Below are 19,194 nucleotides of genomic sequence, written 5' to 3' on the forward strand. Positions count from 1 at the left end.
GCTAGTATCAGATTACGCGAATGAAAAAGATTAAAAATTAGAATTTGACCGAATACAGACAGGAACTAAAATTTCATTCCTCTGATCAATTTTCAACCTTAATCTTCAATAATCTAATATGCGCTTTTTGACTTCTTCCGAAATAAATTTCCAATTATATTAATTCAAAATATATTTATAATTATTAAACAAAACAAAAAGAAATTGAAGAATGTTTCTCTGAAGAAGATAATGTACTTATATATGTACTACTGATATGTGCGTTAAGATTCATTATTCTGAAATGGTTTCATATATTACAACTGAATGTACATATACATATATGTCGATATCCTTGAAGAAATTAACGCTATTCAAAAGAATGTGCAAGACCATTTCGGAGACACGTACCGACGGATGCGAGATGCTGCTGCGCGACACGGAGACGCGTCGCGTCATCGCGTCGTTCGCGCACGCGGCGGGTGGAGCCGCAGCTGCGCGCCTGCGAGCGGGCGGGTCCGATGGACGGGGTCTGGCGCCATTTTGACAGCGTCGACCACGCCCCTTCTGTTCGCCCATAGGTCAGAATCGTGTCCGCCCGATGGACCAGACGCGCGCGCGCGCGGCAACCAGTTTGGCGGCCTCCGACACGACGACGCTATCGCGGCCGATCGATCAACGACTATCCCGACATCCCCTTCCTTCCATCTCGTCGCCCCTTCCTATCTCCATTCTTCTCGCAGCCTTTTTACGCACACAAGCGCACGCATCCCTCTCGCTTCGTTTCACCGAACGGCTCCCAGCGCGTTTTATGGCTTTCTGCCCATAGAGCGATGTACAGTGTAACTCTGGAATAATGGTAGGATGATAGGACGGGATGTGAAGGATTCGAGTAATTGAGAAATACGCATTGTGCTTTTAGCACTATGCGCTTTCTTTCGACCTTTCTTCTTGATTCTTTGTCTATTCAATGTCTCTCGGAGTATTTCGTTTCATCAATTTATTTTACATGGCACGATTAAAAAACAATAATAAATTAATAATAATTATAATTTGGCACATCTTTCAATTATCCGAAACATTACTCGCTGCTCCAGTATCGATATTTTACAACAATTAAAGATATGCATATTTTTTTCGAGATATGTAAGGGGTGTTTTCAAATGATTGCAATTTTACAAAGACACTTCGCTATCTGCCATTTCTGCGGAAAAAAATGCAACATGCGCGCAAGATTTATTTCCGATTAAAAACTTAATCCATTCGATACTCGTTCGTCGACACATCTCCGTTAAAAAGTTTCATTATCCAAGATGTTTTATCAATACGACGGTTCTCTGTCTTCGACATTTTCTCGTTTGTTAAACTTATTAAATCGTCAAATCTAACGAGATGCGATACGTATAATCTGATTTATCAAGCCATAAGAAGTTACAAAAACGTGATGGGAGTGAGATTATGCAGAAGATGCATTAAAGATCTAGATTCGATTACGTAAGATATCGGATAAAGAATCGTGCGAATGGCGAGATACATTTTGAAAATGCCGAGCGGAAAAATAACAAACATGATCTGCTATCCCATTTTACGAAGTCAACTTGAAAAAGATACCGATAAAAAAAGTATCAATCTGACACCATGTAGATAATACTTATATGTATATCGCTGTAGATGTAGCAAGTTCTGTCAAACCTCGGGTAAATAACTAGCTATTGGCATCCGTCCTACATTTGTTTGCATGCGATGCGATCGAGTTTCTATAAATATTATTATGGGGGTGTCCGCAGGGGGGAGGGGGCAAGGAAGGATACATGCCCCTGGAAAATGAAAAAAAAAAAAATCATAATTCGATTATACGTACAGTAATACTTAAAGATGTATAAATATCAAAACATATATTTCAATCAATCTGAGTGACATTTTATGTCATGCTCCCTCCCCTCTCTCCCCTCACCCCTCCCCCTCACTGCAGACGTTCTTATACATGTACTGACATATCTTATAGTTTGCAATTGATCGCTTTGTATTATTATAATGTATCATACGATGTAGGAATTTTTTCGTTAGAATTTTGCGTCGTAAGAACTTTATTTTGGAGCTAGATTACATTAAGCTTTTACTTGGTATATATCCTATTAAATGTTCAGACTTTGTTTAAATAAACAATGTACAATGCAGTTAAATTATGATGAAATATAGATGTATAGAAAATTATAGAAAAAAAAAGAAATACACAACATATATTCTGATCCACAATTATTACATATACATTGCAGACATCATATAAAGTAAAAATTAAATGCTTAAAAATTAATTTATTCTGAGACGAAAATAGGAAACAAAAGCGTATCCCTTTTTTTGTGACGTAATATCTTGCTTTCACTGTGTGTAAAGCATTTGTACCCGTATTTTACAAGTTAATTTTTTTTCCGTAATCATTGTCATTAAATATCATAAAATGCCAAGAATAATTCAATTATATTCTTATCATTTACAGATTTTTCAGCGCAACTTGATAATATTTTAGAAACGAATGTATTATGTCAAAGCAAACAAATACTCTAATCTCTCTATTCATAAACCCCCGTTTTTATTTTTTAATGTGTGCATTCGTAAATTTGGAAGCAATCTCTGAATTGCTACGGTCTTGCATCGGTAGTCACTTAAGATTAGGAAAAAAGAGCGCGTTATCGATTTTGGAGTATTACAGGAGATCGTAAGCATCTCTTTATGCTGTGCCTAAAGACCTAAAAAGATCATTTTCTAAAGAGATAGATCGCTCGATCGATCGACAAGACCCGGAAAACATAACGCGCGATCTGTACGTAAAACAGGAACGGGGCAGAACAGCGACCTCCGTCTGCGAGGAATAGACGAAAGATAAAGAAGAGAGAAGAGAGAGAAAGAGAGAGAAAGGCAGATAACGACGAAGATGCACGAATGAGATGGGAGCGAGAAGACGCTATAGAATTATCAGAGAAGAGCCGTTCGCCGACGCCCGTCGACGCTCGGCGTCGCTCGTGCGATTCCGTCGCAACGAGGCGGGGTTTAGGCGGGGTCGATACGAGGCGCCTTCTCTTTCCGTACAGTGTCGTCGTTCTCTTAATCGCGTGGATATCGAAACACACATCGAGGCAAGACTATCACCCGCCGTTCGGCGCAATCGCCACACTTGCGCGATCGCTCTCTCTTTTTTTCATTCTCTCTCTCTCTCTCTCTCTCTCAAGATAATTCTCATCTCGCGTTCGTACTATTCGCGTTCTACGAGCAGCGAGTCGGTCGGAGCAACGACAAAAACGTTATATATCGTGGCGCGACGATCTCGCGAAAGTCGCGCGCGTAGGAAGGTGGAGAGGAGAGGAGGAAGAGGAGAGGGTGAGAGGGGCAGGCGGGGTGGGAAACTCGAGAGGGGAAAACACGGAGAGTACGCGCGCGCGCGCGCGCGCCCTTCGATTCGACTCGCACCGGTCGATCGACGGTGGGTGACTAGAGGACGAGGACAGCGACTGACTAGCGACAAGGAACGTGGGCTGGCGTGGTCGCGACGGTGATCGAAGCGAGACGAAAACGCGCGTCGATCGCGCGGTGACAGTCGACGCGATGACGATGTCGACGACGACGACGACGACGACGACAATTCGTACGCACGTATACATGGTTGTTGGATCGTTAGCCATGACGGCCAACGCGGGGACGTGATGCTACGTGGCCGCTATCGTCGCGCGTTCGTCTACCTGTCCGGAGTAGGCTCGACGACGATTCGCGCCCGCGCCCGCGCCCGCCGCGCACGTCAAGAGGAGCAACAACGACGCCGACGAGGAGCGACGATTACGTGTGACGAGCGCTATCGGACGCGCCTCGGGGCCAGGGCGCCGTTGCACACCGACGGACGAAGCGGCGTTGCCGTCTCCTCGCCGCGGCCGCGATTGCGACCATCGTTGCTGCTGCCGCTACCGCCACCGCCACCGTCGTCGTCGTCGCCGCCGCCGCCGCCGCCGCCACCGCCGTCGCCGCCGCTGCTGCCGCTGCTGCCGCTGCCATCGCCGTCGCACCGTCGTTGCCACGTCCGCTACGTTCCACTGTCGGGAACGACGACGACAACGACGACGACGACGACGATCTCCTCGGACACGCTGGTAAGCTACTCTGCTGGTATACATGTCGCTCTCTCTTTCTCCTTCTCTCTCTTTCTCTACAGAATAGTCTGCGCGTGAATCGGTGTGACATACCGCGCGGCTCCAATTCGGTATGTGTGACGCGCAGTGCTATGGTGTGTACTCCTATAGTGGAGCTCCGTAAAGCCCCGCTCCTTAACGGTAGTAGGGGGATTATGGTAGTCGGAATATAAAAGGCATGCTCTCTCCCACCTGAGAGAGGGCATGCTCGCGACCTCGAGTCTCATTGTCAGACATCATTTTAGAATCTTTACGAAGTGATAAGGCGTTTCGAGTGCGTGTGTCAGTCGATTGGACTCGCGGTGTTTCTTCTTTTTTTATAGTAAAAAAATACACGACACGAAAAATATAGTATGGGTACATATACGTCCCTCTATAGTTATCGCGAGTGATAATTTACCTATCATGTTGCAATGATAACGTAATATGTCTGATATACGAATAAAGAAGAATGGTATGTTCAACTGAAATATTTCGTTCTTTTCTGAACGATGATAGAAATATGTATTACTTAGAACGCATTTGCCGGCGCGTGATAACGTAAACAAACTATTTTTATTCCGTAAAATGCACGTGAAAGTAAAAATATGTTTCAGACGGAAAGGTATTTAATATCGGAGATATATTTATCGTATTTTGTTTCACCCGATGTTCGCTTGTTAACTCGAAAAACTCACAAAAAGATGTTGAATTTTTAAGCAACTCATCAAAGCGTCACGTGTTTAGTGTTATGTATTCTGCGCGCGCGCTTTCTTATTAAATGCTCTGAATCAGAATATATTAAATATACTACGCATTAAAATTATAATATGGTAATACGTTGCGCATACAAAATTAAAAAAAAAATGTTATCTTTTGCAAAATTATTACCGAATCCATTATATATTCCATTTTGTTGTGCATAAATTTATTTACAACATATTTATTAAATGTTATATGTTACAAATTTTATATGCAGTCAGATTCGCGACTCCCTTACAAAAATGAACACTTTCATCAAATAAATTCGGAATAGCGCAGTTATTATCATAACTATGATAATGTTAAGTGATTCAATATAAATGATAGACAATTGCCAGAAGATTATAGCATATTGTAGAATATTACTTTGCATTTAAGAAACGTTTTGTGAAATGACAAAAGTTTTTATCCGTATAAATAAATTTATCTAATTAAGTAATACTAAAAATTGCGATCTATATTATTCATTGTTCTCATAACGATATCATAACATCAGTTTAATATCTTTTTTTTTTTTTAATTCAAGTCGGAATTTGCTAAACCAAAAACTTCTCGGTCAGCTGTTCTTGCCATTTTTGACCGACTTTCGGAGAAAGAGGAATGCGCGATTATTCGAACGAATCGTTTCTTTTTTGGCCTTTCGCGAGAGGAAAAAAAAAAAAAACACAAATCTCGGGATCGATCCGAATTCTGTCTGACCTCGCGAGTTTGTTTATCCGAGACGAGCGATGACACGTGACTCGATTTCCGACGAGTCACGGCATGCGAGGAACGTTTTCTGGAGTTGGGCGAGTTGGCGCCCGTATATATCCTCTCTTTCTCTCTCACTCTCTCACTCTCTTCGCAGGAATAGTGAGGCGGGCGGGCGAGCGGGCGGGCGGGGGAGGAGGGGGGAGTCGAAGAACGCCGTAACTTCCCTCTCCTCGCCTCGTTCGGCCTTGACGGATCATTCACAGGCCAGAATCGCTTTCGTACGTCTGTGCAACGTTACACCATGGACACAGGTGGTGGTCGACTTTCCTTTTCGCACAAGTTCATTAACCTCTCGCCCCCATTATGCCACCACACTGGATTCGGCACAGTGTATCGTTATTTCATGGAAACATTCATTTTTCAAAAATTCGATACACTTACGAACAATACCTACCGAACCATATTTTTTCCAGACTTGCATAAGAGGCATAAGGTACAGGAGTCAAATGTCACTTTTAACAACGATATTGATACTGAAATAGAAAGAAAACCTGTAGAATATTTAGAGTATCAAGACTAAAAGTCGATTTCGAAACATCCTTTTCACATAATCATAGCACCGAGAGACAATGTACTTTAGAACTGACAGCTGGATAATTTGATTCAATTATGTATACTTGCAAAACTTTTCTTTGTTTGTAATTGTAGAGTTGATACAAATTACATATTGTTATGTCTACATCGTTTAATCATGTAATATTGTAATATAATTATTTAATAATGATATGCAAGTGACCATAAATAAGTCTTGTACATTTTATATAGTTTCTATATTTCTTTAAAAGAATAAAATTATATTCTAATAATACATCTTTACGAAAATACTTTTATTTTTTATAGAAAAATACTAAAAAACGACTTATATATTTATTAATCATTATCTTACTAATTCTGTTAATTAATCGATCGCTGACGGGTTACGCCGAGAAAAAAATGTCGATTGTGTGATTACTGCTTCTCGTTTTATCGCTTTTACGTTTCTCCTTTGTTACGTTACGGCCTTTGGCTATTCTTGTCGCCGATGTCGAGGAGACGCATGAGAAAGAGAAAGAGGGAGAGAGAGGGAGAAAAAAAGAAACGAAGATCGCACGAAGAAAAAAAAAAACGACGACACACGCACTTATACTTGTGTACCTGTACAGAGTCGTCCGGGCGCGTGTTACCGGCACGAAAGTATCACGCCGGCTCTTGCGACGAGCGGAGAGAAAAAAGAGAAAGAGAGAGAAACCATCCCCTTTAAGAGATAGACCTTAAAGTCTCGGCTACGCCGGCACGAATTTCCCCCGGGATCTCCCCGCGGGGAGACCGACACACTCGTTCTCGTCCGCGTACGTACGCACATCGGCATTGCGCACCGATGCGCGTGGAAATCGTGCGTGCTGCGTGCATCGGTCTCGAGCGCAAACGAGCGCATCGCGCCGGCGCGTCGCGTCGCTGCAACGGATTGTCATACCGCGATCGCGTGTGCGCGCGTTTGCGCGGATGCACGAGCGGCAGTTCGCACTACTGATTACGCCTCTTATCGTAGTCGCCGTCGAGATGCGCACATTGTGAGAGTGTCACGCGCCGCATTTAGAAATGAACTCTGCGTGTCAGAATATTCACGATATATTGTGTGACATTTATTTCCGACTTTAAAGTCATTCTGTCTTGACATACTTCCGGTCTTCAAATTTTGTAAGTTGTTTTTTATTTAACTTCTAATTTTTATGTAGGTTATATATATATATATATATATATATATATATATATATATATATATATATATGATATTTTTGTTGTTCTCTCTATTTTTACTGGAAAATTGAAGAAATTGTGTAGTGATTTTTTTACAAAAAAGTCTCTTGCAAAACTTGACTTAAGAGGTTGTGGAAAATTTGATGTGTAGAAAGAAAACTAGAATAAAAACATGTAAGCAATATTTGATTCCAACATTATGTAGCCAGAAGATTGTCATTTATTGTTAGATTGTTTGAAGAAAACGAGACAAAATTTTTTGCTTAGAAACTTTATAAAATAATCATGTATATATATATATTAATTTCCGTTATTCATCGGAAGTAGATCATTTTGTTCAAAAAATAAAAAATAAAAAAATAAAAAATTCACACATCAATATTACATTACAACGTCAAGCAACATGATATTTTTGTCATTAAATGAAATAGAATTGGAAGTTAAAGAGTAATTATCGAGCACATGTTAATATCCTATACCTGCCAACTGTATCTGTTCGTGATGGATGATTAACAATCAATTGGCACATCTGTTTCAGCACCGACTATCAATATGGAGGCAAAGAAAAAGGAGAAGCCGCTAGTCAAAGACTTGAATGAACATATCGTGTGTCCCCTGTGCAGAGGATATCTCATAGACGCTACGACTCTCGTGGAATGCCTGCATTCCTGTTAGTATTTTGTATACATAGCATGACTATCATTTCTTATCATTAACTGTCGAGACTGTTATGAGAAGCACAGTATGTGACAAAATATTCGTTTATTGACGTAATTTGTACACTTTTAAAATATCGAAAGAATTCTTTCTCTCTTTATTTCCTCTTTCTTTTCCCCGCCCTCTCCTCCTCTTCTTTTTTCTCACCTTTTCTTTTTATTCTCTCTCTCGAGGTTATTATTTTTGATAAATCGATATGTTTTTCTTTAATGGAAGATCATATTTTCTATTTATCTTTTATATATATGTATACATATATATATATATATATATATATATATATATACATATATAAAAGATAAATTTATAAAACATTCTTTCATACATTCCTTAAAATGATGTCCTTTTACTTTACCTTTACTGGAGTAGATGATTTATTTTATGGCGTAAAATATATAAAACAAATTATTGTATTATTGTATTAAAAAAAAATATTACTTGAATCAATCCTATCTATTTTGGAATACGATTTTGGTTGTTGCCGTCTCTTTCACCTCGCGGATGCGCATCATCAGTTTGCAGAGGTTGCATCGTTCGACGCCTGAGTAGCGGCGCCCGCGCGTGTCCAGTATGCAACGTCGCGGCTTCCCCGCCGCTTCTGCCCGACACGCGGCTCCAACGGCTCGTGTACCTCGCGGTGCCCGGTCTCTTCCGATCGGAGCTCGAGCGCAGACGTCACTTCCGTCTGGTGAATCCTCAATGCCCGCCGTTGGCGTCGCCCGTAGGCGCCCTCGATCTCACCCTGGAGGACTTGGTTAGTCTGAGCCTACGAGAGCTAACGGACGCGGAGGATGAGATGAAGGAGGACACTCGTGACTCGTCGAAGAACGACGAAGTATCGGGAATATCGACGCGATATCTCAAGTGCCCGGCCGCCGTGACGGTGCGTCATCTGGTGAGGCTGCTGATGCTGAAGAGAGGATGGGAGGAGGCTAACGCGAACGTTAACGGCGTCAATAACAGGATAGAAATTATGTATCAGCATCCCGATGACGAGAATATGCGCCCGCTCGATCCGTCTTGGACGCTCCTGGATCTCGCTTGCATATTTCAATGGGAGAGGGTGAGTTTAATAATTCAGTTTGATATACGGCAGGCGATCGATTCGTTTTATAGATTCGAATTGCAGACTAAATTTATATTAACTTTTAAATATTGATAATATTGATTTAATTGACAAGAAAATAAAAATTATCTGCGTATAATGAATCGAGTCTCGAAAGTAAATGCTCCACGTCTAGTTTCTTTATCTTTGTCAATCTTGAAAAGGCGGCATTCTTTATTACAATTCACCAAAGATCATTTAATCGCATTTTTAGAATTGATCTCAATTTTTATATTAATCTATCTGAATCTGACACTAATGTTTGTGAACTCATACTGGCTCGAATATATTTATTTATCGTTTGATCTTTCAAAGAATTTTTCTAAGAATTAATAAAATACTGTCAGAAATTTCTTAAAATCAGAACTGGTCTTAGGACGTCCGTATATAAATCCTTATGCTCTAGGGGATCCATTTAAAAATATATTTCCATGAAAGAATTTTTCATTCTTAAAAGAAAATTATATTTTTTCAACAAGGTTTTAGCCAAATTTTTTCTATTAACTTAGAAAATTATCTCTAATAACTTAGTTTTTATAAAAGTGTTGTTTTTATTCTTAAATAGATAGACAATTTGATGTACCAAAGAAAAATATAATAATGAGACTTTTGCGAATTTTCACTTACAGTTTTTCAATGCTATGTTTTTCGCTGCTTTATAACAATTTAAAAAAAAATATTATTAACATATTATAAAGTTTTATTAAAGTATTATTGCTTTAATCTAATCTTATATTTACCTTAATATATTTGTTATATTTTTGTATATTTTTATATATTTCTATAATATTTTCTATTTATATTTTCTATTTTTATATTTATTTAATATTTTTCAATATTCATTATTTTTGACTGAAAAACTTTCTTTCATGGAGATAAATATAAAGAAATCTAAATCTAATAATATAAATAATAGTTAATAATAATATCTATAATAAGAATATTTAATATTGAATAATGGAAATTTTTAACAAATAGTTCTTGTGAAAAATTAAGCTTGCAATTGTGTGAATACTTTTGGGTACCATCGAATAAGGTTTTATGGTTATTTATTTTTTCCTCTTCATAATAATTCACTTTCCCTTAGAGAATTGCTTTTACAACGAAGGCCATTCATCTAATTATCTTAACTCTAGAAATTCCCCGTGCAGTCCTTTGTTTGCTAAAGCCAAGCCTGACTGGCCGGCGGTGCGAAAAAGGCTTTATGAATGGCGGCGCGATGGCTCGTCTGTTGCAGGAAGCACCGATGAGGCTATTCTACCGGGTGTTGCGAAAAGAGGAGATGGTTAAAAGTTCGACGCTAAAAGTTGCCACGTCGTGCAAAGACGATGCGACGAAAGACGGCCCGGCGGCGATCGAAAACATGCAACGTCCGCCGACCCCACCACCTAGTCCCAAGCTGAATCGCGAACCGGAAGCGGAACCTCGCGCCGCGGAACCCCCTCGCGTTCTCGAAACAAATGTCGATGTTCGCGACAAGGAGACAAAAACGAAGAAACCGCGCTGCGAGGTGACGCCCGTCATGCGTGCCCCCGACCCCCCAACCGGCGGACTTGCAGCGAGCAATCATCATCAGTCGGCGGAGAGCGCGAAGAGCAAGGATCTGACGAGGCTGGAGCATCGGAAGCGGCGCAAACGACGAAACAAAAGGGTGATCGCGGAGATCACGACAACGCCGCGCGAAGATCTCTTAAAACTCAAGGTCCGTCTGACACCGTGTCCCCCGAGGATCACCTCTGGCACAGCAACGGGTGGAGGGGCCGGAGCCGTTGGCACAGGTAATCAAACGAAAGAAAAGTTGCTGCAAATGCGGGCGGTTAGACGTGAAAAGATTAAAGCGATCGGTCAGCAACGACCGAAGACGAGCTCACTAGCGCGGGAAGAAGTCGGGCCCAAAGAGTGCGCCGCTTTAGAGACGGAGGAAACTATCGAGGACATCATAGACAGCATTCCCGACGAAGTCGTCCGTATCGCACAGAATATCAGCAATCAGAACGAGGACGCAATCGCGGCGGACAGGATGACTGGCAAGAAAGAAGCGGAATCGTCGAATAATACATCGGAGAATAATGGCGAGCCGGAAAAACCGAAAAAGGACGAGGAGATTCTTCGGCGATTAGGTTTGGTCGCCATCAACGAGGCTGGCAACAAAACGGCGAAGCAACGCGCGCAGAGCGCCGCCGACAAAACGGACAGCCTGGACCGCGAAAAATTGGAGAAGCAGTTGCGCGAGAGCAAGGCAAATCGTGTGCGGAGTCTGCTGGCGGAGAAGCAGATGCGCGACGCGCTCAAGAGCATCATGTCCAAGACGAAGGAGGAACGGGCATCGTCCGTTGTCAGCAATCCGATATCTGCTCCCATCTCCATATCCGCGCCAAAGAAGAAGGAACCACCGCCGTTAGCGCCTCTGCGCGTCGCAAAACCGTCCGGTTTTGCCGCGACCAGCGGCCTGCTGATGTCGAACACCACGTCCAAATACGAAACGCCATTGGACCTAAGTAGCGGCGGCACCACTCTTAACGATAACGTCCTCGATCTATCGGCTACGTTGCCTGGTAGCGGACAGCCGGCTACCTTTTCATCTTCCTCGTCTCCCTCTTCCTCTTCGTCCTCTTCATCGTCCTCCTCGCCTTCATCCTGTTCAATGCCATCGTTATCGTCGTCGTTGCCATCATCGAGGCTGCCGGGACGACCCGCCATCGGCGGCGTCAGCAGCTTTTTCCGCAAATCCAAGGAACTGGATCAGCAGCGTGGCCGGGGACAGCAGGAGTTGAATCTGAGGACCCTCTCGGACGTCGCGGTATCTCGAATACCGAGTGGATGTCTGACCGAGAAGAACCCGGCGACGGAGCCACTCGCGGCTTCCGCCAATCTTCACGCCACCACCCCCAGCAAGGTCGCCCTGCGGATACCGCAGCTGCATCAGCGCATCCCCGGCTTTAACATGAAGATCAAGCCCAACCTCGGCGTCCGGCATATCCCGAATCCCCAGGCGGTCGTGGCCTCTCAGTATCGTAACCAGAGGGCCAGTTACTTCAACGCCGTCTCCCAGCAGCCGCCGTTGTAAATCTATATCTCTTAATCATCTTAATGTCTGTCCCTTCTCTCTTCCGCCTCCTTCGTTTTCTCTGCTTTTTTTTTTTTCTTCCATCTCCGTCGTTAAATTCCGATGTCGGAAGATGAAGGACAGAAGTTCTAAATAATCTAGACCAAAATCCAAAGGTTATATGTTACTACTATGTTTTAGCATCGTTTTTTTTTTTTTTCTGACGACTCGCTCGCTCATGACACGTAATCAGATTGATTCGGAAAGACGATTTCATTGCAGTGGTACGCCGATATGACTTCCCATTCGTGAAATTGTTCGTTGGTATAAAAATACTACGAGTATCTGACACGTAAGAAGTTACACGACAGTCGGGATATCGATATTCGTAAGTATTATCTCTATTATTAGGGCAAGCACCCTTTTAACATACACATAACAAGCAATCTAATTCTGAATTCTCAGCTTGAAAACAAGTATTCGCAGATACAAGGTATTCCCGATAACGAAACTTTAGGTGTATAATTTTTATGGAATTTAAAAACGAATTTCTTCTCTATAAAAGAAGCACATGTGCTCAAGTATAAATAGTTTTAAAATTATAAGTAATGGAAAATGGACCAACTTTTTGTGAGCCAAGCTTCGCGGACGCAAATAGATAATAAAATCTCATTCCTTGACAATTAAGTGGATAAATCTCATTGTTTGATTAATTACAAGTGAATTTCTTACTTTTATGAAATTTTAAATTTCTTGAGATTTTGAGATTACTCGGATGTTAAAAATTATTTAATAATGAGAAAAAGGTCGTTCAAGCATATGTTGTTATCAACGAAAAAACCGAAATCTCCTGAAACTTTTCGAAAAAATCATAAAGGTGATTGCGGGACAATTTGCCCGCACTGATTAAATCGTGTGTTCCTAAATATATATATATAAATTTCGAAACAATCCTCGAACAGTAACGAGATTCATAGGAAATATTTATAGCTCTGTGTATTGCGAACATGTTAATATTTAATATTGTAGTTGAAATTTTTTCCGAGATCCCATTGCCATTTCGAGGAAAATCAAAGAGGTGAGAATATTATAGATAAAGTTTTATCTTGAAAGAATCGTCTCACATTCTCGCATCCATATTAAGAAGGTGAGTAAAAGATAATAGAAGAATCTTTGTAAGTATATATACATATATAAAAAGTGCAATCGTCTGTACTTTCCATCTGATTACGCTGTTGTTCTTTGAGGGAAGGGGAAAAGAAGCTGCACCGATTACTGGTCGGATTATTGTTACCTAGATGTATCAAAACTGTGTACGACACTGTAATAATGTATGCCTGACCGCGGTCTATACTCTTACTATGGTTACCAACGGATCGATCTGACAAACGAAAACTCTCGCGAGGAAAATCCGTAATGTCGCTATACGATATTCAGGGACGAATTAGTCAGCATATATAATAAAATGACAGATAATTATATATGTACATGTATAAAATTACTGGTTGTTCCTGCGATAGAACCGTGCAAGTACTCCGAGTTTGCGGCAAGCAAGCAAGCAAAGAGCTAGTAAATTCACGCGAGAAGACATTTTTCTGTGTAAGTTTAATATTTATATTTATTTATCTGTTTTATCAAATAGATAAAATTCCCCCGATTCCCCGTCATTAATGAGCCGAGCATGTCTCGTTATTACTTTGATTAAAATAATCTTAATCTCTTATATTTTACGTTCAAATACCTTACCATAGGAGAGGATTACATTTCAGTTGATTGAAAAAGTTCCTTGCCATTTTATCTATCATTACATATATGTTTACAATTGTTGAATTATTTTTAGTTGCTTGTTTGTTGATTTAATTGCGTGCGTGAAATGTTTTTGAAATATTTGTTTTTGTTGAAAACACGCATCCGAGATATTTAGAAATAGCTATACATAATACACGTGTAATCGAATAATCTCGAGTTATTTTCGGTTTATACAGGATTCCAAAGATGTGTGAGTAAATAACGTATCGAAGAAATCCGATCGTATTATACAGGAAGACAATTACGTCCTCTTCGTGTACGTTACATCGATATTATCCTCACACCTATCCGAGGCGAGAAAGCGAGAAAATTCGTTTTTCTCGAGTGTTCGCACGGGCCTATTTATATATGTCGGGCGATATATTTCTCCTTCTCCCTCTCTCTCTCTCTTTTTCTTTAGAATCTGCAATTAGCAAAATATACCTATATGTAATAATTTGTAGAGATGCCAAAGAGAACGCCAGAGAACGTGTGCAATGTATTAGTGCAATTTAATTACCGTGTAACGTAACGTAACCGTATAATCGATCTATCACTCGGCGAGCTAACACATCGCCGAGTTTATTAAAGGTACGTAGATAGGTAGATAATCATACGGACACACATACGTGAATTGCGTGATTTGTGATTCCCCGATGAAGGGGACTCTAGCGTATATAGATGTAGAGGGTGACAAGATGTTTTTGTAACAGCACATTTTTGGAAATTATAAAAAAAGAAAGAAAAAAATGTCGCAAGAGATTTCTCTATAAACGCACGAGCGTCGCTCAAACTTTAATTTGCGCGACGATGACCAAGAAAAGGGGAAAAAAAAAATGATTTTTTGACTGACAAGGATTTAGGCTTAAATTGAACCGAAAAGTTCTTGATTGACTCTTTCAAATTCAAGGCATATACGTTTTGTATGTTTTTTATTAACATAATTCATAGTATGCGCGTTCATATATGGTATGCAGAAGCGAACTTTCCTTCTATTCATAACATTTCTTTCGATATTAAATTAGAAATGAATATAGCAAAAGCATTAAAAATAAAAAATCTGAAAAATTTATTCGAATCTACATTTCGCGCCATTCGAGCGAACCTATTTGTGAGAAGCTCCTTAACTTTATTAAGTTTTTTAAAAACTTAAAAATAAATTTTATATAACGGAATGCCGAGAGTGTTTCAATAAAAAATAAATGCCAGCATCTTGAAGGAATGCTCATATATTGCGGAAAGAAATCAATGTAATGGTCATGAATCATGTAATACTCTCTGGAATAAGAATTTTCATAAACATCAAAAAAAAAAAAAAAAACGACCAATTGCAAAGTATATATCATCGGATGGCGAATAGCGTAAATTTATCCACGTAATGTAAAATTATGATTTGACGTTTGGGAGGTTGATTGAATAAATATCAAAAAAAAAAATGTCTGATACGCAAACGATCGTTACGATTTTAAGGTGCGAACCGCAGCGAATGATAAAACGCGGAAGGGAACTCGTCAAAATCGTCGCTTTCTTCCACGTGCTTGCGATATAAGATACAGTCGATGTAATCGCTTTGCTAATTCGTGCATTGAAATTCATACGTAGCGAAATCGCACATGCGAGACGGACTATAATTACTTACTAATTGAAAATAAAAATGCGTATTCGATAAATAAATTGTTCAAAGTGGTCTTAAATTTCCTTGAACGGTTGCTTCCTTCACGTTCATGTTGCAATTTTTAAGCCTTTTTTGTACAAAAATAATGGATGGAAAATGGTTTACAACACATTGATATGACATATCTTAAAGAATTTATTATAAATCATAAAGTCGACATTTTTATATTTACATAAAGAGTGGTGGAAAGAAGTCGTTCTCCGAACCACTAGAGAGATTTGCTTCAATAGTAAAGTATAATACTGTATAGAGTATAGAGATATGTATATATGTTGCGATTATTTGCATGAAATCTTAAACAGATAATTTCTTTCCTACTTGCATCATTCTTATTGTGCCAAAAAAAAAACGTATAAATTTAAAAACTATGTAATGTGTGCGCTTTTTTTATCTAGTTTTACCGAATTTAAAGATAAATAAGTTTTCTTGATACCAATAAACAAAAATTTGTGAAGAAAAAGCGTCACACAAACATATACTATTTTGTTTCTGACTTGATTCTTAGTTAAAAATTTGAAATGAAAATTTATATCACCACACATATATTTATTAGATGTCACACACATATACATATATAGATAATATTACATTTGATAATATTTATACCTTTGAACAAATAACCTTTGTTGAATGCAAACTAAAATGAAATCTAAAAAGTGATTTTCAAAATCGAACATATACGATTGATAACTTTAATATTATACGTTATTATTTTATTATACAAATGTTAATGAAAAAATATTAACGCACAAATACATACATCACATGAACCAACAAAAATTGGATTTGAAAGCATCAACGAATAAACGGAACAAATCCAAAAAGAACATTTTAATGAGTAGAGCATGATAAAAGGTGGAAAAGAATAACGAGAAGAGAACGATTAAATAAGATGAGAGAACAAAAAAGAGAAAATTGACGGCCACCCGGAAACAATGAAAAAAAAAGATCTTCGATTTTTACGTAACGAGATCAAGTCAATTAATCGTCGCGTTCGTCGCGATATGAAAGAGCTTTTGACAATGTAAAAAAGAAAGGAAAAATAAAATTTCAAAAACTGCCATTCTCTTTGCGAACGAAGGAGTGACAGCCGGTTTCCACTTTTATTCGCGATAGACTCATAGAGGGACCCAGATTTCTCAAAGCTATTTTTCTATCGCGTTTTTTAATAATTGCGAAAAAAACGCGCGTTTATTATCTCACAAGATTGTCGCCTCGATAATAAAATTCTGTCGAAAAATAGAAAATACACGCCAAGCGATTTCTATATTGAAATCACGCCAGGGATATGGTATACATATAATATGGATATAAGTAAAATCTGAAAATTTTTACAAAGTAGTTAACAACTTTTTTTACATACAAGGAGGAACAGTCGTTTACTTTCATCGTCGTGTGTCCTTTATTGTCATATGACTGTTTGTTGACAAAAGGACAACCAAAAGGAAATCTTTGACATAACTTTTCGCAAATCCTGTTAAATGCGAGAAAAAAAAAAAAAAAAAACAACATTTCGATGTATGCTACCAAGAGAGAATTTTGTGCGATTCTCCTATTCTTCTCATAATCCATTATAATCTCATCAATTACGTCGATTTAATACAAATAGTAACGAATAGCGAATAATAATGATTCGTAGATACATGCGACATATAATCGCGTTACAATAAGGGATTAATTAATGTAAGAATTCGTCGCTAGCCGATACGCCGTTGTTCTCTTCCTAGTTTCTTTCACAAATCTTAAGAAATCAGTTCGGCCATTCCTATACGAAAATCTAATCTGCCATTAACGTAATGATACCTCATATATATATACATATATGAAGAAATAGTAAATCGAGAAAGAGCTTCATTTGCGAAAACCAAAAATCTCCGAGACAATCCCCTCCTTCTTTGAATCAGATTCTTATAATTATCAAACTTATTATCGTGAATCATAAGCGTGTCATATTATATAATATTCCAGACATTTCCGTTCGAGAAAATTGCCTAGTATTAACTACAGTGTAATCATCGTAATAATTACGATCGATGCAATGCCAAATGAGAAACAATATGTTCGTATTTTCTATTGTATTTTCTATTATCTATACTTGTGGTATGCGACTAAATGATTAATGAATATTAGAAAAATTTCTCTTTCTTCATACCAAGATAAATATTGATTAATTTTAATAGATATTAATATCAACTTTTTAGATATCCATGTAAATCAATATCTATCGTCGTTTAAAATCAACATCGTGTACAATTCTTCCTTTTCGTGCGTATAAATGCAAGGCAAGAAATTCCGTATGATTAACCGAACGTAAAATTTATTAGGATAAATACACAGGTATAGTGTCCTAAATTAGATTTCCTAACCGTATGCGTATGTGAATGTACACACCAAGAGTGTCGTAACAATGGCGCGCGAGAGAGAGTTATATCCTTGAAACGGCCGAGGATTGTTAGGAAAATTTAGAGAACGGTACTAGCAGCTCCTAAAATCAAAATTGAGGATAAGAGTGATAAAGATCGACTTTGCGATGTGTGCAAAAAGGCGTATATGAATACACTATAATATAATATTATATAATATAATATTGTTGATGGTTCGAGTGTTCTAATCGACGAGAGGTATGTTGCACCACATGTGTGATCTTCAGTGTTAACTAAATCATCAAATTTCATTTAACGAGAGCGAAAAATTAAATACCGATTGAATAAGTAAATGGCGGTAATCGTTGCGCGTATATTTAGCATCTATCTACGTCCCATCGTTTCGTTTTGAGTTGAAAGTCATATCGCATTGTATACATTGTAGGATTATTGCTGTGAATGAAATATAAAGTGTATCTTACATGTGACTTCAATCATTCATCCTTGCCTTGGATAAACGTGAGTAATTAATATATATCGCTCCTCTCAGTACAACGATTTATTCTGTTGTTGACATAATTTGTTGTTTAGAAAAACAATCATTATATTATTATTTGTTTTAATTTTTTATTTAAAAATAATTCGCTTCTTCGCTGGCCGAGTGATTTCGTAACAATAGTCTTATAAAATCTGTATTACATATGAAGTTTCACGAAAATGTAATTTTCCTCTAGTCTTAAATAATGTTTTTTGTCTGAAAATTATGCGTGAGAATGTATTTCGTAGAAATCCATATTCGTAAAATAATAACGCAGTGGAAACTTGATTTCGCACCGAGCGTGAAAATGGCGATAGGCTGGGCTTGGAATGCGCAGACGTCACAGACCGTTGAATGATTTTATCATCGTTTAGCGATTGATACTTGATGAACGAATAGAGATATCAATGATTAACAAATATATTCTATCGATTCATCTTTGATGATTTCTTCGATAGGATTATGTACAGACGTAGATTTCAGCATTTGTCAAATTTTAATTTATCGTGTGCATTTTTATCTCTTGTGGCTTAAAATAGAATCAGAACAATAATATATAATAATTAAAATAATTTAC

At 38.7% G+C, this 19,194-nt stretch overlaps 1 protein-coding gene across 1 annotated transcript; it reads left to right on the plus strand.

Annotated features, from left to right (window-relative positions):
• The first annotated feature begins 3,401 nt into the window (after window positions 1–3,401).
• LOC126853440 (polycomb group protein Psc-like) lies at window positions 3,402–18,560 on the plus strand. The gene is given in 5 exon segments (XM_050599202.1): window positions 3,402–3,833; window positions 3,836–4,115; window positions 7,924–8,055; window positions 8,618–9,165; window positions 10,445–18,560. Coding segments are annotated over 5 exon segments (2,946 nt in total). The 5' UTR covers window positions 3,402–3,677; the 3' UTR covers window positions 12,275–18,560.
• The last annotated feature ends 634 nt before the right edge of the window (window positions 18,561–19,194 follow it).

The sequence above is a fragment of the Cataglyphis hispanica genome, chromosome 12, assembly GCF_021464435.1.
Source record: "Cataglyphis hispanica isolate Lineage 1 chromosome 12, ULB_Chis1_1.0, whole genome shotgun sequence".
NCBI classification, from domain to species: Eukaryota; Metazoa; Arthropoda; class Insecta; order Hymenoptera; family Formicidae; genus Cataglyphis; species Cataglyphis hispanica.